The 25,815-nt window shown below is 22.9% G+C and overlaps 2 protein-coding genes and 1 long non-coding RNA gene across 3 annotated transcripts; 2 read left to right on the top strand and 1 right to left on the bottom strand.

Annotated features, from left to right (window-relative positions):
- Window positions 1–3,755: 3,755 nt before the first annotated feature.
- LOC126552449 (chromo domain-containing protein cec-1-like) lies at window positions 3,756–14,465 on the top strand. Its single transcript, XM_050207146.1, has 4 exons — window positions 3,756–4,041; window positions 5,677–6,043; window positions 10,855–11,012; window positions 13,769–14,465. The coding sequence occupies exons 1-4, from the start codon at window positions 4,031–4,033 to the stop codon at window positions 14,136–14,138; spliced, it is 906 nt and encodes a 301-aa protein (XP_050063103.1). The 5' UTR covers window positions 3,756–4,030; the 3' UTR covers window positions 14,139–14,465.
- On the bottom strand, window positions 10,569–12,074 carry LOC126552682 (uncharacterized). The gene is made up of 4 exons (XR_007606097.1): window positions 11,634–12,074; window positions 11,344–11,529; window positions 10,839–11,044; window positions 10,569–10,768 (listed from the first exon to the last, which is right to left on the bottom strand). It is a non-coding gene; the product is annotated as an uncharacterized LOC126552682 (long non-coding RNA).
- A 9,254-nt stretch (window positions 14,466–23,719) lies between the features above and the next one.
- LOC126552888 (uncharacterized) lies at window positions 23,720–24,981 on the top strand. The gene is made up of 4 exons (XM_050207984.1): window positions 23,720–24,015; window positions 24,109–24,267; window positions 24,427–24,567; window positions 24,717–24,981. Exons 2-4 carry the CDS (start codon window positions 24,198–24,200, stop codon window positions 24,977–24,979), a joined length of 474 nt encoding a protein of 157 aa, XP_050063941.1. The 5' UTR covers window positions 23,720–24,015; window positions 24,109–24,197; the 3' UTR covers window positions 24,980–24,981.
- Window positions 24,982–25,815: the final 834 nt, after the last annotated feature.

Genomic DNA, 25,815 nt, shown 5'->3' with positions numbered 1-25,815 from the left:
ATATTTTTAATTTTTAAAAATCTTATAATAACATGTTATTTATTAAATTAAATTGTATTTATTCTCCATTTAATTATTATTTTAATGATAAATGTCTCAAATGTATAAGATTATTTAAAAATTTATTATTAGAAAAATGAAAAATTTTACAGTATGCTTACACATAATCTTAGATTACAAATTATGTTTTTAATTTTTAAAAATCTCATATGCAAATATAGTTTTTTGAGTTACAATGTATATAGTCTAAAATTATATATTATTCAAATAGAAAATATCACAATTGTTTGAGTTGAATATAAAATTTATTATTAGGAAAACCAGAAATAGTATAGTATATTTACACATAATCTTAGATTGAAAAGAATATTTTTAATTTTTAAAAATCTTATAATAACATGTTATTTATTAAATTAAATTGTATTTATTCTCCATTTAATTATTATTTTAATGATAAATGTCTCAAATGTATAAGATTATTTTAAAATTTATTATTAGAAAAATAAAAAATTTTACAGTATGCTTACACATAATCTTAGATTACAAATTATGTTTTTAATTTTTAAAAATCTCATATGCAAATATAGTTTTTTGAGTTACAATGTATATAGTCTAAAATTATATATTATTCAAATAGAAAATATCACAAATGTTTGAGTTGAATATCAAATTTATTATTAGGAAAACAAGAAATAGTATAGTATATTTACACATAATCTTAGATTGAAAAGAATATTTTTAATTTTTAAAAATCTTATAATAACATGTTATTTATTAAATTAAATTGTATTTATTCTCCATTTAATTATTATTTTAATGATAAATGTCACAAATGTATAAGATGATTTTATAATTTATTATTAGAAAAATAAAAAATTTAACAGTATGCTTACACATAATCTTAGATTACACATTATGTTTTTAATTTTTATAAATCTTATAATAACATGTTATTTATTAAATTAAATTGTATTTATTCTACATTTAATTATTATTTTAATGATAAATGTCTCAAATGTATAAGATTATTTTAAAATTTATTATTAGAAAAATAAAAATTTTTACAGTATGCTTACACACAATCTTACATTACAAATTATGTTTTTAATTTTTAAAAATCTCATATGCAAATATCATTTTTTGAGTTACATTGTATTTAGTCTACAATTATATATCATTCAAATAGAAAACATCACAAACGTCTAACATTAATATCAAATTTTTTTTTTAGGAAAACAATAAATAGAACAGTATATTTACACATAATTTTAGATTGAAAAAAATATTTTTAATTTTTAAAAATCTTATGATACCATGTTATTTATTAAATCAAATTGTATTTATTCTACATTTAGTTATTATTTTAATGATAAATGTCTCAAATGTATAAAATGATTTTAAAATTTATTATTAGAAAAATAAAAATTTTCACAGTATGCTTACACACAATCTTAAAATAAAAAAAAAGTAATTAATTTTTAAAAATCTTATAATAACATGTTATTTAATTAATTAAATAGTATTTATTCTACATTTAATTATTATTTTAATGATAAATGTCTCAAATGTATAAGATTATTTTATAATTTATTATTAGAAAAATAAAAATTTTTACAGTATGCTTACACATAATCTTAGATTACAAATTATGTTTTTAATTTTTATAAATCTCATATGCAAATATAGTTTTTTGAGTTACAATGTATATAGTCTAAAATTATATATTATTCAAATAGAAAATATCACAAATGTTTGAGTTGAATATCAAATTTATTATTAGGAAAACAAAAAATAGTACAGTATATTTACACATAATCTTAGATTGAAAAAAATATTTTTAATTTTTAAAAATCTTATAATAACATGTTATTTATTAAATTAAATTGTATTTATTCTCCATTTAATTATTATTTTAATGATAAATGTCTCAAATGTATAAGATTTTTTAATATTTATTATTTATTAGAAAAATAAAAATTTTTACAGTATGCTTACACATAATCTTAGATTACAAATTATGTTTTTAATTTTTATAAATCTCATATGCAAATATAGTTTTTTGAGTTACAATGTATATAGTCTAAAATTATATATTATTCAAATAGAAAATATCACAAATGTTTGAGTTGAATATCAAATTTATTATTAGGAAAATAAAATATATTAACGGTACACTTACATAAGAATTTGATTTATTATAAGTATTTTCTATTTTATTAAAGACTCATTTCAATACATTAAGTTTTAGGAAATATCATCTGCTGTTTCAATTATGTTCTGATTCCGATGGTAGTTGCTCCAATTGCTTGACGTAAGTACTGTGTTGCATTGTAATAGCTAAATACAACGTGAAAAGTATTAATAATGAGTATGTTTTAAAATTAGGATTTTCAAATATTAAAAATTTCATAATTACATGTTATTTATGAAGTTATATTCAATATTTTCTCCATTTATATATTATTTTAATAAATTCTACTTTAATTTTCAAGCTTTCGTTTGTTACATTTCCATCATTTGATATTATACTTATAAAGTATATAATTATTAAGTATTACATTTTTTATCCCTTTGGCTTAAGATGGTTCATATTAACAATAATTGAAATGTAGTGTTCATTAGCAACACAAATTCGGAGCAATTGCAGCATTGAAACAAATTTATTGGAAGTGAATACCTAGTTATAAATTATTTATTATACATCACAGTAGAAAATAATAATATGTTTTAATAAAATTATGACTTACATAATATGTATTTTAGGTAGATATTGAAGAACCATACGATAGCATTGAGGAGCATTGTGCACAATATGTAACTGGTTATATTATAGCAAATAGGTTTTCTGACAAATTTCCCCATTTAATAGGCACACACGACATAGACACAATGAGTAGGACAATATTTATGTCTAGAGGAAGGCTGAAGATTCCATCAAATAATTTATTCAGAGCTGTAAAAATATTTGAAAAACATTTAAGAGAAATTCATTAAGAATAATTAAGCAATGAATCAAACATTTTTAAAAAATTATCAAATATTGTTACACTACATATTTTAAATTTACAAATACCAGAAGAAGTTCTTCAGTGTATTTTTCGTACTCTAACATACATAACACTAAACAGCCTCAACAGGAAGATTATAGATTTACAATTTAATGCAAGAGATGAAAAAACAAAAGAAGAAGACAAGATTTACAACAAAATTTCCTATAATAATTTGTATTAATAATTAATCAAAATCACCAACCTTTTGAACTTTCACTCGAATGTTTTGATTCGTGCACACACAGAGCGCACAGCTTATGTACTTTAAGTCGTTCTATACTTTTTCTCTTTAGCAGGATTTTGCAAACTATTGACGTCTAAGTAGACTCTTTTGTAAATTGTCATGCGAAATTTCTTTATAATCGTGGTTCTCCGTATTTCAATGTTACTACCGATGATATATTAATATATTATACATATTCATTTTTATACATAGATAGATTATTATAATTTAAACATAGGTTTTACACATCGCGACTGGTTTGGGATATACCTACTGAAAAGCGCCGCAGCCACCGTCTCAATTTTGAATTTATATCTGACAACGTCTGTACAATTAGTTAAACCGCCGAATTCGGCCGGTAAAATCTACAACCGAGGTTTAAACTGTGATAGTAAAACGGACACGCGTACGCGTATAGTGAATCTCGTCTTAAAACGGACACTAAGGCGGTAAATGGAAATTGATTAATGATAATAAATGTATTGATAAGGAACAAGCCGGCAGACGGCAGCATTGAACCATATGATAACTAGAATGCTCATCACACAGTGTTGCTCGAAAGAGACTGTTAGACTGCCGGCCCGTTTTCTGCGTAGGTATTACACAGTTACTGACATACATGAATAGTGTTTATTTTGTCGTTCGGTGTATGTGAGTTTCAGTCGTTTCGGAAGAAATTTTCCATTGATCTACTTTTTTTTCTTTCTTCCCGACGCCGTACGTCGATTTTTGATTGTTACGTTTTCAAGTCTCCAACATGAACCCAAAGTGAGTACCTACTAACTTGTATGTTATGCACATGGACGGGTGTCGTCAACTGATTTTTACCCACCGTTTTCATTGTTTGTACAAGTATTTCCCTCATCGATCTGTTATTTTTTCTCGAAATAAATTAATCAAAACTTCTCCCTTAGATGACACCATTTGTTATTTAGGCTAGGTTATGTCACCGTCGCCCTAGTTTTAAAAATTAATAAATTACCAAAACTATTTCATATCTATGGTGGATAAATTATCGGTGTACAATATTTCGATCTAGAACCGCTGGACGGTTTTTACTTAAGATACGAAGGTACGTTTTCCTTGCAACGTTTGGTCGCGGCGTCTGGACTCTCTACACTGGTTTGAGACCAGTGCTGTTGCCAGACGCCGCGTCACATTCAAAATACTTAGGTTTATAGTACAGCGTCCGGACACTGCATGGAAAAATTACCTTTAGTGTTAAGTGTTTTGTCTCTCCTGTGTAGTCTAAGGACTATATAGACTGCTTTATAATACATACTCTTTGCCGCTGCCAACCTGTTTATGCACTTCCATTGCATTCGTTGACGAGCACTTATTTATTAATACTCCTGTGCTTGGAAGTTTGGGGGACAAAGTATTTTAACAGCAGAATATAAGAACTACTATGTTCAAAAAATATAAATATAAATCAATAATTTTAATTAATAGGTACACAATATGTAATGTATGAATAACTGGTTATATAAACATAATTATAATCTTGATATGAATTAATATTGTATGGATAAAAATAAATATAAATTCAAAAATTTAAATTACAAGAATACTAGTTTTTATTAACTCATAGGTAATCCGAATGTCCTCTCTCCAATCTCGTTCGGGTTAACTTTACTGAGACCCTACTGTATTACATATAACGCATTTATGCACACTTTCGTTTTCATGTTTTCCCATTTGTAGTGTAGTACTGTAGTATAGTCATCTTTGTATACACTACATTAAGTCAAAATGTTTCATAGAATGGAAATAATTGGATTCTTGTGCATTTGACAAACTCATTCTTACGATAGTAGATTAGGTATTTTTTTGTTCTACATATTTACAATTTTCATTCCATAATTTTAATTTTTTTTATGCATAAATACTTGGCATAGGTAACTAAAAGTATGTAATCAATAATCAAATGAACAACATTTCATCTATAATATATTATTAAATTGTATTTTACATTAATTTTCTTATTTTATAATATTAAGAAAACTAACTTATTATTATTATTTATTTTATTATTTTATCTTTATCTAATGTTGTTCTGTAATCATTTGTGCTTATTATAAATCACATTACTTTATAGATTTTATAATTTCTAGTTAAAACAAATCAAAACAAAAAAAAATATTGTTAGTATTAATTTAACAAAGTTGCTGTGGTCTATATTTTTCCATGCATGCTATAAGTTGTTTTTTTCAACTTTTTTTTAATATTTAAAAAAAAAAGAAAATTTATGTATGATTTCAACTTTAGAATAATGCTTTTAGAGGTTACTTATATTTAAAAAAAAAAATACTCTTGTTGGTGTCATTTGTTGCTAAAGTATTTAAAATAAATGATAAATCAATTGTGATGTATTATTAACATATTAATGTATTTTTATTGCAGATCCAATGAAAACGAAGAACACGTTGATTCCAGTTCTGAAGTCGAAGATCAGGAAAAGGAATACACTGTTGAAAAAATAATCGACAAACGGAAAAGATACGGAAAAGTTGAGTACCTCCTGAAATGGACTGGCTACAGTGATTTAGATAATACATGGGAGCCAGAAGAAAATCTTCATTGTGGAGAACTTGTTGAAGAATTTGAAGAAAAATTAAAACAAGAGATGAAGAAAACCCAACCAGAGCGTAGTCATAAACAGACATTATCATCTAATTCAACCGTTAAGTTAGGGTTCCCGAAAATCGTTATCAATTATTATGAAGAAAGAATTCAATCATCGCAATCTTCTAAAAATTCAAATGGTGTTTAACTGATGATGACAATGATGACAAGTGTTGAAAAGAGATGACTATTATTTTATATTAAATCCTATTGTATATTTCTTCAATTATTTTATTTTATTGTTACACATGACAGGATATGCCTTACAGTTACATTGTATTATTAATTCACCAATTATTAACAATTTAAATGTTAGTAACTAATTACTTTCATAAAATGGAATTTTTTTTATTTTTGATTAACAGTTTTATAAAAGTATTTTCTAAATTGTTTATACTTCAATTAATGTTATCATACAACTTATTTATTTTGAAATTTGTCATTATTGAATCATTAAAGTTTAACTTAAATAATACTTCTTTATTTTAATATTTATAATATTTGTTCACCTAATTTAATTTTTTATTACAGACAACTATAGAACAGTTTATTACAACAGTTTATTACCACAAGATTATAATTTATAAGTATAGAGTAAAATGTATGATATCAATTTGTTATGTTTATTAAAGCCTAACAATTGGACGTACAATTACTTAGTGTAAAGAACAGAAATAAAACAAGATTAAAAGACTGCAGATCATTGTTAATTCATAGTAATATTTTTAATTTTATTTACAAAATAATGTATATTATATTGTATAGTATGGGATGTATAGATTAAATTTATTAGTAGTGTTGGTAATACCTACACATGTTTCAATAATTATTTATTAGTATACTTGTGAAATTCAGCAAAATTCAATTTTAGATTTTGTAAGTATTACCAGTAGGTACATAACTTAAAAATTCATTGAAAATAAACTGCATATTAATACTACAATTTGTTTGGCACAAATCTTATAAAATTTGCATACCTTTTTAAAATAATACTTTCAAGATATTTTGAACAAAATTAAAAATTAAATTGTATTACAATTTCAAAATTCCCTCCGAAAGGAGATCTAAATTTGGTAAATTTAATAAAGAAACATTACAGATATAACAAAAGAGTGGTTATTGTGGGTCACTGCAGAATATGTTTTTGAAAATGTTAAAAATAAAAAAATATTGGTGACCAAGAAATATTTTTAAAAGGACAATGAAACCAAACGAGAAAAATGGAAGATTGATATCATAACTGTGTGCTTAATTTGTTGGCAATTTGGTTATGGTTATAAACATGTAGTTAGTCTACAATTACATATCATTCAAATAGAAAACATCACAAATGTCGAACATTAATATCAAATTTTTTTTTAGGAAAACAATAAATAGAACAGTATATTTACACATAATTTTAGATTGAAAAAAATATTTTTAATTTTTAAAAATCTTATAATACCATGTTATTTATTAAATTAAATTGTATTTATTCTACATTTAGTTATTATTTTAATGATAAATGTCACAAATGTATAAGATGATTTTATAATTTATTATTAGAAAAATAAAAATTTTTACAGTATGCTTACACACAATCTTATATTAAGGGGATTGGTGACGGTGATTTCCTGTCTTTGTCTAACACACGCGCAACATAAGAATTTAGACGTTTTTTTTGTCCAACGTACCGATTGATACGGTAAAGCGATAAGAATTCTGAAAACAGATTTGAATTCGTTGTCAAGTCTACTTGAGAACGGTCAGTCCACATTTTTGATATTATCTGCCAAAATCTTAAAATAATTATATTACAAACGAGTAATTAAAAAATTGTCATATTTCAATTATTTAAAAAGTTATATTTTAATATAAAAAATGTGGACTGGCCGTTCTCAAGTAGACTTGACGACGAATTCAAATCTGTTTTCAGAATTCTTATCGCTTTACTGTATCAATCGGTACGTTGGACAAAAAATACGTTTGAATTCTTATGTTGCGCGTGTGTTAGACAAAGACAGGCAATCACCGTCACCAATCCCCTTAAAAAAAAAGTAATTAATTTTTAAAAATCTTATAATAACATGTTATTTATTAAATTAAATTGTATTTATTCTCCATTTAATTATTTTTTTAATGATAAATGTCACAAATGTATAAGATGATTTTATAATTTATTATTAGAAAAATAAAAAATTTAACAGTATGCATACACATAATCTTAGATTACACATTATGTTTTTAATTTTTATAAATCTCATATGCAAGTATAGTTTTTTGAGTTACAATGTATATAGTCTAAAATTATATATTATTCAAATAGAAAATATCACAAATGTTTGAGTTGAATATCAAATTTATTATTAGGAAAACAAGAAATAGTATAGTATATTTACACATAATCTTAGATTGAAAAGAATATTTTTAATTTTTAAAAATCTTATAATAACATGGTATTAATTAAATTAAATTGTATTTATTCTCCATTTAATTATTATTTTAATGATAAATGTCACAAATGTATAAGATGATTTTATAATTTATTATAAAAAAAAAAAAAATTTTTACAGTATGCTTACACACAATCTTATATTAAAAAAAAAGTAATTAATTTTTAAAAATCTTATAATAACATGTTATTTATTAAATTAAATTGTGTTTATTCTCCATTTAATTATTATTTTAATGATAAATGTCTCAAATGTATAAGATTATTTTAAAATTTATTATTAGAAAAATAAAAATTTTACAGTATGCTTACACACAATCTTACATTACAAATTATGTTTTTAATTTTTAAAAATCTCATATGCAAATATCATTTTTTGAGTTACATTGTATTTAGTCTACAATTATATATCATTCAAATAGAAAACATCACAAACGTCTAACATTAATATCAAATTTTTTTTTTAGGAAAACAATAAATAGAACAGTATATTTACACATAATTTTAGATTGAAAAAAATATTTTTAATTTTTAAAAATTTTATGATACCATGTTATTTTAAATCAAATTGTATTATTCTACATTAGTTATTATTTTAATGATAATGTCTCAAATGTATAAAATGATTTTAAAATTTATTATTAGAAAAATAAAAATTTTCACAGTATGCTTACACACAATCTTAAAATAAAAAAGTAATTAATTTTTAAAAATCTTATAATAACATGTTATTTAATTAATTAAATGTATTTATTCTACATTTATTATTATTTAATGATAAATGTCTCAAATGTATAAGATTATTTTAAAATTTATTATTAGAAAATAAAAATTTTACAGTATGCTTACACATAATCTTAGATTACAAATTATGTTTTTAATTTTATAAATCTGATATGCAAATATAGTTTTTTGAGTTACAATGTATATAGTCTAAAATTATATATTATTCAAATAGAAAATATCACAAATGTTTGAGTTGAATATCAAATTTATTATTAGGAAAACAAGAAATAGTACAGTATATTTACACATAATCTTAGATTGAAAAGAATATTTTTTATTTTTAAAAATCTAATAATAACATGTTATTTATTAAATTAAATTGTATTTATTCTCCATTTAAGTATTATTTTAATGATAAATGTCTCAAATGTATAAGATTATTTTAAAATTTTTTATTAGAAAAATAAAATTTTTACAGTATGCTTACACATAATCTTAGATTACAAATTATGTTTTTAATTTTATAAATCTGATATGCAATATAGTTTTTTGAGTTACAATGTATATAGTCTAAAATTATATATTATTCAAATAGAAAATATCACAAATGTTTGAGTTGAATATCAAATTTATTATTAGGAAAACAAAAAATAGTACAGTATATTTACACATAATCTTAGATTGAAAAAAATATTTTTAATTTTTAAAAATCTTATAATAACATGTTATTTATTAAATTAAATTGTATTTATTCTACATTTAATTATTATTTTAATGATAAATGTCTCAAATGTATAAGATTGTTTTAAAATTTATTATTAGAAAAATAAAAATTTTCACAGTATGCTTACACACAATCTTATATTAAAAAAAAAGTAATTAATTTTTGAAAATCTTATAATAACATGTTATTTATTAAATTAAATTGTGTTTATTCTCCATTTAATTATTATTTTAATGATAAATGTCTCAAATGTATAAGATTATTTTAATATTTATTATTAGAAAAATAAAAATTTTTACAGTATGCTTACACATAATCTTAGATTACAAATTATGTTTTTAATTTTTATAAATCTCATATGCAAATATAGTTTTTTGAGTTACAATGTATATAGTCTAAAATTATATATTATTCAAATAGAAAATATCACAAATGTTTGAGTTGAATATCAAATTTATTATTAGGAAAATAAAATATATTAACGGTACACTTACATAAGAATTTGATTTATTATAAGTATTTTTATTTTATTAAAGACTCATTTCAATACATTAAGTTTTAGGAAATATCATCTGCTGTTTCAATTATGTTCTGATTCCGATGGTAGTTGCTCCAATTGCTTGCCGTAAGTACTGTGTTGCATTGTAATAGCTAAATACAACGTGAAAGTAGAATAATATGAGTATGTTTTAAAATTAGGATTTTCAAATATTAAAAATTTAATTACATGTTATTTATGAAGTTATATCAATATTTTCTCCATTTATATATTATTTTAATAAATTCTACTTTAATTTTCAAGCTTTCGTTTGTTACATTTCCATCATTTGATATTATACTTATAAAGTATATAATTATTAAGTATTACATTTTTTATCCCTTTGGCTTAAGATGGTTCATATTAACAATAATTGAAATGTGTAGTGTTCATTAGCAACACAAATTCGGAGCAATTGCAGCATTGAAACAAATTTATTGGAAGTGAATACCTAGTTATAAATTATTTATTATACATCACAGTAGAAAATAATAATATGTTTTAATAAAATTATGACTTACATAATATGTATTTTAGGTAGATATTGAAGAACCATACGATAGCATTGAGGAGCATTGTGCACAATATGTAACTGGTTATATTATAGCAAATAGGTTTTCTGACAAATTTCCCCATTTAATAGGCACACACGACATAGACACAATGAGTAGGACAATATTTATGTCTAGAGGAAGGCTGAAGATTCCATCAAATAATTTATTCAGAGCTGTAAAAATATTTGAAAAACATTTAAGAGAAATTCATTAAGAATAATTAAGCAATGAATCAAACATTTTTAAAAAATTATCAAATATTGTTACACTACATATTTTAAATTTACAAATACCAGAAGAAGTTCTTCAGTGTATTTTTCGTACTCTAACATACATAACACTAAACAGCCTCAACAGGAAGATTATAGATTTACAATTTAATGCAAGAGATGAAAAAACAAAAGAAGAAGACAAGATTTACAACAAAATTTCCTATAATAATTTGTATTAATAATTAATCAAAATCACCAACCTTTTGAACTTTCACTCGAATGTTTTGATTCGTGCACACACAGAGCGCACAGCTTATGTACTTTAAGTCGTTCTATACTTTTTCTCTTTAGCAGGATTTTGCAAACTATTGACGTCTAAGTAGACTCTTTTGTAAATTGTCATGCGAAATTTCTTTATAATCGTGGTTCTCCGTATTTCAATGTTACTACCGATGATATATTAATATATTATACATATTCATTTTTATACATAGATAGATTATTATAATTTAAACATAGGTTTTACACATCGCGACTGGTTGGGATATACCTACTGAAAAGCGCCGCAGCCACCGTCTCAATTTTGAATTTATATCTGACAACGTCTGTACAATTAGTTAAACCGCCGAATTCGGCCGGTAAAATCTACAACCGAGGTTTAAACTGTGATAGTAAAACGGACACGCGTACGCGTATAGTGAATCTCGTCTTAAAACGGACACTAAGGCGGTAAATGGAAATTGATTAATGATAATAAATGTATTGATAAGGAACAAGCCGGCAGACGGCAGCATTGAACCATATGATAACTAGAATGCTCATCACACAGTGTTGCTCGAAAGAGACTGTTAGACTGCCGGCCCGTTTTCTGCGTAGGTATTACACAGTTACTGACATACATGAATAGTGTTTATTTTGTCGTTCGGTGTATGTGAGTTTCAGTCGTTTCGGAAGAAATTTTCCATTGATCTACTTTTTTTTCTTTCTTCCCGACGCCGTACGTCGATTTTTGATTGTTACGTTTTTAAGTCTCCAACATGAACCCAAAGTGAGTACCTACTAACTTGTATGTTATGCACATGGACGGGTGTCGTCAACTGATTTTTACCCACCGTTTTCATTGTTTGTACAAGTATTTCCCTCATCGATCTGTTTTTTTTCTCGAAATAAATTAATCAAAACTTCTCCCTTAGATGACACCATTTGTTATTTAGGCTAGGTTATGTCACCGTCGCCCTAGTTTTAAAAATTAATAAATTACCAAAACTATTTCATATCTATGGTGGATAAATTATCGGTGTACAATATTTCGATCTAGAACCGCTGGACGGTTTTTACTTAAGATACGAAGGTACGTTTTCCTTGCAACGTTTGGTCGCGGCGTCTGGACTCTCTACACTGGTTTGAGACCAGTGCTGTTGCCAGACGCCGCGTCACATTCAAAATACTTAGGTTTTATAACAGCGTCCGGACACTGCATGGAAAAATTACCTTTAGTGTTAAGTGTTTTGTCTCTCCTGTGTAGTCTAAGGACTATATAGACTGCTTTATAATACATACTCTTTGCCGCTGCCAACCTGTTTATGCACTTCCATTGCATTCGTTGACGAGCACTTATTTATTAATACTCCTGTGCTTGGAAGTTTGGGGGACAAAGTATTTTAACAGCAGAATATAAGAACTACTATGTTCAAAAAATATAAATATAAATCAATAATTTTAATTAATAGGTACACAATATGTAATGTATGAATAACTGGTTATATAAACATAATTATAATCTTGATATGAATTAATATTGTATGGATAAAAATAAATATAAATTCAAAAATTTAAATTACAAGAATACTAGTTTTTTATTAACTCATAGGTAATCCGAATGTCCTCTCTCCAATCTCGTTCGGGTTAACTTTACTGAGACCCTACTGTATTACATATAACGCATTTATGCACACTTTCGTTTTCATGTTTTCCCATTTGTAGTGTAGTACTGTAGTATAGTCATCTTTGTATACACTACATTAAGTCAAAATGTTTCATAGAATGGAAATAATTGGATTCTTGTGCATTTGACAAACTCATTCTTACGATAAGTAGATTAGGTATTTATTTTGTTCTACATATTTACAATTTTCATTCCATAATTTTAATTCTTTTTTTATGCATAAATACTTGGCATAGGTAACTAAAAGTATGTAATCAATAATCAAATGAACAACATTTCATCTATAATATATTATTAAATTGTATTTTACATTAATTTTCTTATTTTATAATATTAAGAAAACTAACTTATTATTATTATTTATTTTATTATTTTATCTTTATCTAATGTTGTTCTGTAATCATTTGTGCTTATTATAAATCACATTACTTTATAGATTTTATAATTTCTAGTTAAAACAAATCAAAACAAAAAAAAATATTGTTAGTATTAATTTAACAAAGTTGCTGTGGTCTATATTTTTCCATGCATGCTATAAGTTGTTTTTTTCAACTTTTTTTTAATATTTAAAAAAAAAAGAAAATTTATGTATGATTTCAACTTTAGAATAATGCTTTTAGAGGTTACTTATATTTAAAAAAAAAATACTCTTGTTGGTGTCATTTGATGCTAAAGTATTTAAAATAAATGATAAATCAATTGTGATGTATTATTAACATATTAATGTATTTTTATTGCAGATCCAATGAAAACGAAGAACACGTTGATTCCAGTTCTGAAGTCGAAGATCAGGAAAAGGAATACACTGTTGAAAAAATTTTGGATAAGCGGAAAAGATACGGAAAAGTTGAGTACCTCCTGAAATGGACTGGCTACAGTGATTTAGATAATACATGGGAGCCAGAAGAAAATCTTCATTGTGGAGAACTTGTTGAAGAATTTGAAGAAAAATTAAAACAAGAGATGAAGAAAACCCAACCAGAGCGTAGTCATAAACAGACATTATCATCTAATTCAACCGTTAAGTTAGGGTTCCCGAAAATCGTTATCAATTATTATGAAGAAAGAATTCAATCATCGCAATCTTCTAAAAATTCAAATGGTGTTTAACTGATGATGACAATGATGACAAGTGTTGAAAAGAGATGACTATTATTTTATATTAAATCCTATTGTATATTTCTTCAATTATTTTATTTTATTGTTACACATGACAGGATATGCCTTACAGTTACATTGTATTATTAATTCACCAATTATTAACAATTTAAATGTTAGTAACTAATTACTTTCATAAAATGGAATTTTTTTTATTTTTGATTAACAGTTTTATAAAAGTATTTTCTAAATTGTTTATACTTCAATTAATGTTATCATACAACTTATTTATTTTGAAATTTGTCATTATTGAATCATTAAAGTTTAACTTAAATAATACTTCTTTATTTTAATATTTATAATATTTGTTCACCTAATTAATTTTTTATTACAGACAACTATAGAACAGTTTATTACAACAGTTTATTACCACAAGATTATAATTTATAAGTATAGAGTAAAATGTATGATATCAATTTGTTATGTTTATTAAAGCCTAACAATTGGACGTACAATTACTTAGTGTAAAGAACAGAAATAAAACAAGATTAAAAGACTGCAGATCATTGTTAATTCATAGTAATATTTTTTTAATTTTATTACAAAAAAATGTTTTTTTTTTTTTTGACAAATGACAATGGACAATGAAACCAAATTAGAAAAATGGAAGATTGATATCATAACTGTGTGCTTCATTTGTTGGCAATTTGGTTATGGTTATAAACATGTAGTTAGTCTACAATTACATATCATTCAAATAGAAAATATCACAAATGTCTAACATGAACATCAAATTTATTTTTAGGAAAACAATAAATAGAACAGTATATTTACACATTATTTTAGATTGAAAAAAAATATTTGTAATTTTTTAAAATTTATAAAACATGTTATTTATTAATTAAATTGTTTTTATTCTCCATTTAATTATTATTTTAATGGTAAATGTCTCAAATGTATAAGATTATTTTAAAATTTATTATTAGAAAAATAAAAAATTTTACAGTATGCTTAACATAATCTTAGATTACAAATTATGTTTTTAATTTTTATAAATCTTTATAACATGTTATTTATTAAATTAAATTGTATTTATTCTCCATTTAATTATTATTTTAATGATAAATGTCTCAAATGCATAAGATGATTTTAAAATTTATTTTAGAAAAATAAAAATTTTTACAGTATGCTTACACACAATCTTATATTAAAAAATGTTTTTAATTTTTAAAAATCTGATAATAACATGTTATTTATTAAATTAAATTGTGTTTATTCTACATTTAATTATTATTTTAATGATAAATGTCTCAAATGTATAAGATGATTTTAAAATTTATTATTAGAAAAACAAAAATGTTTATAGTATGCTTACACATAATCTTAGATTAAAAAAAAATGTTTTTAAATTTAAAAAATCTCATAGGCACATATTATTTTTTGAGTTACATTGTATTTAGTCTACAATTATATATCATTCAAATAGGAAATATCACAAATATCTAACATGAACATCTAATTTATTTTTAGGAAAACAAAAAATAGAACAGTATATTTACACATAATCTTAGATTACAAATTATGTTTTTAATTTTTATAAATCTTATAATAACATGTTATTTATTAAATTAAATTGTATTTATTCTACATTTAGTTATTCTTTTAATGATAAATGTCTCAAATGTATAAGATTATTTTAAAATTTATTATTAGAAAACAAAAAATAGAACAGTATATTTACACATAATCTTAGATTACAAATTATGTTTTTAATTTTTTATTAATCTCATATGCACATATCATTTTTTGAGTTACATTGTATTTAGTCTACAATGATATATCATTCAAATAGAAAATATCACAAATGTTTGAGTTGAATATCAAATTTATTTTAGGAAAACAATAAATAGAACAGTATATTTACACATTATTTTAGATTGAAAAAAATATTTTTAATTTTTAAAAATCTATAATAACATGTTATTTATTAAATTAAATTGTATTTATTCTACATTATTATTATTTTAATGATAAATGTCTCAAATGTATAAGATTATTTTAAAATTATTATTAGAAAAATAAAAATTTTTACAGTATGCTTACACACAATCTTATATTAAAAAAAAAGTAATTTATTTTTAAAAATCTTATAATAACATGTCATTTATTAAATTGAATTGTGTTTATTCTCCATTTAATTATTATTTAATGATAAATGTCTCAAATGTATAAGATATTTTAAAATTATTATTAAAAAACAAAAATGTTTATAGTATGCTTACACATAATCTTAGATTGAAAAAAATTTTTAATTTTAAAAATCTTATAATAACACGTTATTTATTAAATTAAGTTGTATTATTCTCCATTTAATTATTATTTTAATGATAAATGTCTCAAATGTATAAGATTATTTTAAAATTTATTATTAGAAAATAAAAATTTTTACAGTATGCTTACACATAATCTTAGATTACAAATTATGTTTCTAATTTTTATATATCTCATATGCACATATCATTTTTTGAGTTACAATGTATTTAGTCTACAATTATACCATTCAAATAGAAATCATCACAAATGTCTAACATTAATATCAAATTTTTTTAAGGAAAACAAAAAGAAATAGAACATTATATTTACACATAATCTTAGATTGAAAAAAATTTTTTTAATTTTTAAAAATCTTATAATAACATGTTATTTATTAAATTAAATTGTATTTATTCTACATTTAGTTATTCTTTTAATGATAAATGTCTCAAATGTATAAGATTATTTTAAAATTTATTATTAGAAAAATGAAAATTTTTACAGTATGCTTACACATAATCTTAGATTAAAAAAAAATGTTTTTAAATTTAAAAAATCTCATAGGCACATATCATTTTTTGAGTTACATTGTATTTAGTCTACAATTATATATCATTCAAATAGAAAATATCACAAATTTCTAACATGAACATCTAATTTATTTTTAGGAAAACAAAAAATAGAACAGTATATTTACACATAATCTTAGATTACAAATTATGTTTTTAATTTTTAAAAATCTCATATGCAAATATCATTTTTTAAGTTACAATGTATATTGTCTACAATTGTATATTATTCAAATAGAAAATATCACAAATGTTTGAGTTGAATATCAAATTTATTTTTAGGAAAACAATAAATAGAACAGTATATTTACACATTATTTTAGATTGAAAAAAATATTTTTAATTTTTTAAAATCTTATAATAACATGTTATTTATTAAATTAAATTGTTTTTATTCTCCATTTAATTATTATTTTAATGGTAAATGTCTCAAATGTATAAGATTATTTTAAAATTTATTATTAGAAAAATAAAAAATTTTACAGTATGCTTACACATAATCTTAGATTACAAATTATGTTTTTAATTTTTATAAATCTTATAATAACATGTTATTTATTAAATTAAATTGTATTTATTCTCCATTTAATTATTATTTTAATGATAAATGTCTCAAATGCATAAGATGATTTTAAAATTTATCATTAGAAAAATAAAAATTTTTACAGTATGCTTACACACAATCTTATATTAAAAAAAATGTAATTAATTTTTAAAAATCTGATAATAACATGTTATTTATTAAATTAAATTGTGTTTATTCTACATTTAATTATTATTTTAATGATAAATGTCTCAAATGTATAAGATGATTTTAAAATTTATTATTAGAAAAACAAAAATGTTTATAGTATGCTTACACAAATCTTAGATTAAAAAAAATGTTTTTAAATTTAAAAAATCTCATAGGCACATATTATTTTGAGTTACATTGTATTTAGTCTACAATTATATATCATTCAAATAGGAAATATCACAATATCTAACATGAACATCTAATTATTTTTAGAAAACAAAAAATAGAACAGTATATACACATAATCTTAGATTACAAATTATGTTTTTAATTTTTATAAATCTTATAATAACATGTTATTTATTAAATTAAATTGTATTTATTCTACATTTAGTTATTCTTTTAATGATAAATGTCTCAAATGTATAAGATTATTTTAAAATTTATTATTAGAAAAATAAAAATTTTTACAGTATGCTTACACATAATCTTAGATTAAAAAAAATGTTTTTAAATTTAAAAAATCTCATAGGCACATATTATTTTTTGAGTTACATTGTATTTAGTCTACAATTATATATCATTCAAATAGAAAATATCACAAATATCTAACATGAACATCTAATTTATTTTTAGGAAAACAAAAAATAGAACAGTATATTTACACATAATCTTAGATTACAAATTATGTTTTTAATTTTTTATTAATCTCATATGCACATATCATTTTTTGAGTTACATTGTATTTAGTCTACAATGATATATCATTCAAATAGAAAATATCACAAATGTTTGAGTTGAATATCAAATTTATTTTTAGGAAAACAATAAATAGAACAGTATATTTACACATTATTTTAGATTGAAAAAAATATTTTTAATTTTTAAAAATCTTATAATAACATGTTATTTATTAAATTAAATTGTATTTATTCTACATTTAGTTATTCTTTTAATGATAAATGTCTCAAATGTATAAGATTATTTTAAAATTTATTATTAGAAAAATAAAAATTTTTACAGTATGCTTACACACAATCTTATATTAAAAAAAAAGTAATTTATTTTTAAAAATCTTATAATAACATGTCATTTATTAAATTGAATTGTGTTTATTCTCCATTTAATTATTATTTTAATGATAAATGTCTCAAATGTATAAGATTATTTTAAAATTTATTATTATAAAAACAAAAATGTTTATAGTATGCTTACACATAATCTTAGATTGAAAAAAAATTTTTAATTTTTAAAAATCTTATAATAACACGTTATTTATTAAATTAAGTTGTATTTATTCTCCATTTAATTATTATTTTAATGATAAATGTCTCAAATGTATAAGATTATTTTAAAATTTATTATTAGAAAAATAAAAATTTTTACAGTATGCTTACACATAATCTTAGATTACAAATTATGTTTCTAATTTTTATATATCTCATATGCACATATCATTTTTTGAGTTACAATGTATTTAGTCTACAATTATATACCATTCAAATAGAAATCATCACAAATGTCTAACATTAATATCAAATTTTTTTTTAAGGAAAACAAGAAATAGAACATTATATTTACACATAATCTTAGATTGAAAAAAATTTTTTTAATTTTTAAATATCTTATAATAACATGTTGTTTATTAAATTAAATTGTATTTATTCTACATTTAATTATTATTTTAATAATAAATGTCTCAAATGTATAAGATGATTTTAAAATTTATTATTAGAAAAATAAAAATTTTAACAGTATGCTTACACATAATACAATAATTCTTTATTATTTAGAATTTTTATATCATATATATATATGTATATATATATATTTTTTTGTAGTTAAAATTTTGGATCTTTGGCATGAATTAGGTATTTATACCTGAATTTATAATCTACAGCCATGTTCTATTCCCCCAAGGTTGGTCTCCTACTTTTAACATGTACTTTATATCTGCAATAGATAAATTAATTGAACTGCACCGCTGTTTAAATAATATGTTTTGTTAGAACTATGAATTGAGTATACTAATTTTATGATTCATATTAATCAGCATTATTATGACTTAATCTAAGTCAGATGTAGATACAAGAACGGGCCATGGGAACAATTACCCCCTTAAATTTGTTTATTTAATAAAAACTGATTAATTAAGTTTGCTTTATAATTCAGCATAATTCAAGAAATTTTAAGCTTAATCATGCTTATTATGTAATTCTTGTGGTTGGATACATTTCAAATATCAAGATCATAAATAACATCAAGATCGTCAAGTCATTATATAATTTTTATTATTGATCACATCCAAATATTCTGTTGACATAGTTCTTGACCTTTCTGTACCTATAAGTACATATAAATTAAAAGCGGGTAAATGGGTATAGCTGTGCTGTACATTAGGTGCCGTGTGGATCACTATTATATATTATAGGAGTATTAAATTTGAATTCAATGATAGGTACATTGTATACGAAAAACGATTCTGAACGAAGATGATTTGTTAGCCTAGGATAACATTTCCAGTGGTCAGTAAAAATGGTGGTCTGTGTTTTAATGACTCGAATACACCAAAATTTAAGTTCTTTTATAATTATTTTAACCTAAACTTATGGAAAATCTTGTATTAAACTTTCAACTCTTAGCTACTTATACAAACATTTTTATGAATTATACCTACATAATAATTTACAAACATTCATGATTTTGACAAATTTTTGTCTATATTTGAAAATTTGTGCCTATATATTCTTATAATTTTTTGATTACTATACGAATAACTTATGAGGAACTTTGTATTAAATTTTCAAGTATTTTGACTCGGCCAAAAAAATTTTATCGACACTTAAAAAAATATCGAAAATTTCAGTCGTCTATAAATAGCTCAAAAAATTTAAAATATGTTGAAAATTTAACTGTATATAGATAACACTAATATAAATATTTGGTAAAAATTTCAAGTATATACAATGATTAGTTTTTGAGTTACAATTATGTTTTAATGACTTGAATAGTTCAAAATTAAATCATATTTAGAAAATGGTAATTTAAACAACTGGAGTTTGTTTCAAGTTTCTACGACTAGCAATTTTTAACTATAACAAAACTCTAACATTAATTGATTGTAAATAATCGTTATTTTACACGTAAATATTTGATTTCGTAAAAATTTAAACTTTATAGATAAACATTTTTTAATTGGCCAAAGCTCAACTTTTTTTATAAATATTGTACACCAAACTTATAGAAAATTTTGTGTTAAAATATCAACTCTTATAGCAACTTATATAGTTATACGAAATTGTTTATATATTTTCAACTATAGTAGTTTGCAAATAATCATGATTTTAATATATTTCGTAAAAAATTGAACTTTTTTTATACACTTATAAAAAAAAGTTATGACTAACGTTTTTTGATTTTTTTTTTCTTTGTATCTATAATAAGAGAAACTTAAGAAATCTTGTATACTAGTTTTTCAAGTCATTCAAAATTTATTTATCGACATTTAAAAGACAATAGGTATAATACTTCAAAAAAAAAATTGAAAAATATTTAATTATTAGTTGTCTATATAAATAACTCAAAAAAGCCAGAATATTTTGAAAATGTAATCGGGTATAGATAACGCTATAATATAAAGATTTAGTGAAAATTGTAAGCATTTACAGTGATTAGTTTTTGAGTTACAACGGAAACTGGTTTTACGAAAAAATTCCCGTTTTCAGTCACTTTTTTCATGGTTTTTCTTGATTTTTTTAAAAACTGCTGGAAACTTCTTTCTTTTAACCTTTATAGTTTATTTATTTGTTTATTTAAAATATAAAATGTAATTACCTAGTCAATTACTTATTTTTATTAAAAAAAAAATTATTATTACAAATTAACTACTATAATAGAATCTATTGTATTTACAAATAAAAAAAGTACATTAATATAAAATTATTTTTTGGTATATTATATGGATAGAGTCCGATTTTATTATCGTTACTGAGTACATGCAGTCTTACAGAGGAGTAATTTAGTCATGTTTAGTGGTTGGCGGGAAGGAAGAAATGTTTTTACATTGTACATATTCGTTACTATAATTCAAAAATAGAAATAAGTTTGTGTAGTCAGAAAAAAATCATTAAGACAATTTTTGCACAGTGGTCATGTATTATTTATTATAAGAAAAAAACATGTATGTCATTTTAATTCAACTATTCAATGGAAATTCATGGTTAATATTTTTTAATAACAATTAATGAAATAGAGCGTCAGTTACATGTAGGTTTTTTTTATAAGCTCTAAAAATAGAGAAAAATAAAAAAAATAGTTTGTCAAATGTGAGTGAGTGAGTACCTACGTAATAGAACACGTCGCATCATGTTGTACCTACTACGTGGTCCACATTAAATGCGATAATAGATACTGCAGATTTAATTTTGATTATCGCTATTGGGTAATGGGTGTTCTATATTTAAAAAGTAAAACAAAAACAGACGGACAACGGTCAACCATTAACCGATGATTGGTGAGTTTCGATAACGGCGTCAACACTGACAATCGCAACTCGCCGGTCCCTGTAGTCTGTAATGTATAATATATATATATTATATATATAATATATATAATTTATATATAGTGTAATAGTGATTTTTCTTTGTTTTGTCTGTTGTTTATGGTTGTATAATAATAATATTATATCGTTTATCGTAGTATCGCGTCGCTACTCGCTATTCAGTTTTACAGTTTTAATAATTTAATAATTTATTCTATGCATCTAACAAGCAAACAATAGTATTACGTCGCTGGCCGCTCATAAAGTTGTACCGTCTCAAGTGCGAAATATAGTAGGTACTAGGTAAGTATATAGTAACTGGTAACTCAGGTAAGTGAAAACTGGATAACTGTATTTGATCATTTTAATATTAATTTTATTTATTATGCCAAAATTAAAAATAAGTAGATCTACTTCTAACTCTCACGTCCCGTCTACACGAACACAGCGTCGTAACATAGCAAGTCGAATTAACAGTTAAATGATGAAATAAATATAACAGTTGAAACCTTGACACTAATCAAAGCCATGAACAATTATCTAATTCTGAAATTCCCAATATTTCTAATGATTTACCTTTAATTTCACAAACTTAAAATGACTTTAACAATTTATTAAATAAATGTGATAAATGAAGTAACTCAAAATATTGAACCATATACATTTCCTAAGGTTATTAATTAAACATTCAATACACCAAGTTCATTATTTCAGCAGTGTGATAATGAAAAGTTAACTCTTGAATCATTGACCGAGTGGGCTCTTACTGAAAATATCTCTCATAGTTCTCTTAATAAATTACTATCAATGTTAAAAACCCATAATTGTTTTAACCATTTTTCTAAAGATGTCAGAACACTATTAAAAACGCCCACTAACATTAATTCTATTCGTATTGTAGAACCAGGAAAGTATTTACATTTTGGTCTATTAGAAAACATTAAATTATTTATAAATAATGCTAAAAATATAACTAAAATAAATGTTGTAATTGGAATCGGTAGACTTCCTATATTACATAGTAGTTCTAGTCAATTTTGGCCCATACTTTTTAGCAAAATAAAAATAAATACTATTACTATTACATATCCACAGATCAAAAATTTACTCAGTTGTTCAATTTGATGATGGCATATATGCTATTCCATCATTCTGGTATAAGGACAAAAAATGTGCATGGCCAACTTCAAAAAAAAATTTCAACAAATATATTGAAAGAAAAGTTCCTTATAATGATTTGGAATTTAAGAAGATAAAAGCAAAACTACTATCAAAAAATATAGGTATGTGTGCAATGTACATTCATAATTAATTCATTTTTGTATTTATCATAACTAAACTGCTAAACATTTTATTTATTTTATAATAAATAGTTATATTTGGTTTTTAATTACAGTAATTGCACCAATCTGCACAAATTGATTACTACCAATTATAATTTATAATAGCTGGTAATTTATATAGGCTTTGAGATTATGTATATTATATAATAATATGCTTATACAAACTACCATTTTTTATATTTTGTTGGGTTATTTATAAGTTCTTTACTTGAAGCTCGGGAAAAGGCAAAAGAATAATCTGACTTATCAGACTTTAAATAAAATAATTTTGGAAAAAAACGTAAAGTGGAACAAATTTCTAATCAACGCCATCCTAATAAAAACCAAATTCTAAAAAAGAGTTCACCTCCTGTACATGTTTCACCAACTATATCATCTCCAGAAATAGGTAGGTAATATATAAGCTATCTTTAATGTATTACATTAAAATGAACCTTATAAAAACTGTTTAAACTGTACTATTTTAATATTTATTATATAGATGACACAGATGATGATTCAACATTTACATTAAAACATCAGGAATCTATTTTAAGCAGTCATTCATCAACTCGTAGCAATAATAATACCATGGATGCAATTGTACAAAAGTTTGGTGAACCTATTCCTAAAAATATTGACGCAATAATAATCTCGCAAAGTAATGATCTAAATTCTGTTAATACTACTACACATACAAGTAGTATACCAACTAAAGGCGAATAAAAAAATTAACGATTACCTACCCATTACTTTTATACTTAATATTGGCTTACAAATAAATAAAAATAATAATGTATTATTTATCATATATAACTAGGTCAAGCTGAAATACTACAAAGCTTTTACAATAATGATATTGATGATGATATAATTGTATCTTCACCCTTACTTACAAATAAAAAAGTACTTTTGGATGAAAACGAAGAAAGAATTAAGATTCAAACTTTAATCAAAATGAGTAAGTTGTACCTATATTTAGTTACTTTATATATTTATTTTAAAAGGGCTTATGTTGTTTAAAAGTGTGAATAATTATTATTTTCTATTTACTGTGATTATTAATAAACTAAATTAAATATTAATTGTTAATCATATTAATATTTTCAGATACTCAAATTTCACAACTCTATAGACAAGTTACAAATATGTCATATGACATTCGTAGAGTTCTTGAAGCACTTGACAGATGTGAAGATAAATTAATTGATTCAAGAAATCCAAATTTAACTAATGATAGTTTATATCAACAGTTTAATCCAGAGGTTCTCAAAGTGTGGGGCGCGACCCTCGGGGGGGGGGGGGGGCAAGACAATTTTAAAAATCCTCGTTTCACCAAACTTGAAAAAAAACAAGCCCACCCATCACATTAAAATTGGCCTATTAATTAAAATATTTTATAAAAAATACATTTTATTTTAAAATAAATTTGTAATATTAATATTAATATCAATATTTGTTGTTTGTTTTTAACATTTTTTTACTCTAAACATGACTATTAAAATTATTTTTATGAAGGGTGGGGGCTCAGGTCTGGGGTTAACTAAAAGGGGGGGCCTGGCCTGAAAAGTTTGAGAACCTCTGGTTTAATCGAATACATATCAAATATGGATTCTCTTAATTTGGTAGAGAATAAAATTATCAATCATGAAAGTTTGTATCCGGATAATCGTAATTAATTGGTATTAAAAAAAATCCTTATTATTATTATTATTTACACTTGAGTATATATTAAATTGTGTTAATGGTTTTTATATATTATTTATATTTACAGCCTATCCAAGCAAACTGGTAAGACAATCAAACAATCTGTGAAAAGAATCTTTCAAAAACTGTTTCATGATGACATTCTGTGTCATTTCTCGTACCATGGAATAAGAAAGAAAGATGCATTTTCGTCTTTCGACACTGAATATTTGCTCAGTAATTTTAGGGACCATGTATATATAATAATATATTATATTTAAATAAATACTGAATTAAAATAGCTTAATTAAATATTATAAATTTTTTTTCTCGTTAAAGAATCTATAAAAAAAAGGTTCAAAATATGCTGAAGTACAACAAAATGAAATTGAAGACTATATTATTAAAATATATTTGTCTCAGGCTCCATTCAGACTCCAAAAAGAAAAACAATAATTCAGTATTAGTTCTACTTCCAAATAAAATATTTTATTATAAAAATAAGTGTTTGACACTTTTATTA

This window comes from Aphis gossypii, chromosome X, assembly GCF_020184175.1.
Source record: "Aphis gossypii isolate Hap1 chromosome X, ASM2018417v2, whole genome shotgun sequence".
In the NCBI taxonomy this organism is placed as follows: Eukaryota; Metazoa; Arthropoda; class Insecta; order Hemiptera; family Aphididae; genus Aphis; species Aphis gossypii.
The sequence above is the reverse complement of the archived record's forward strand: the minus strand, read 5'-3'. Positions and strand labels throughout refer to the sequence as shown.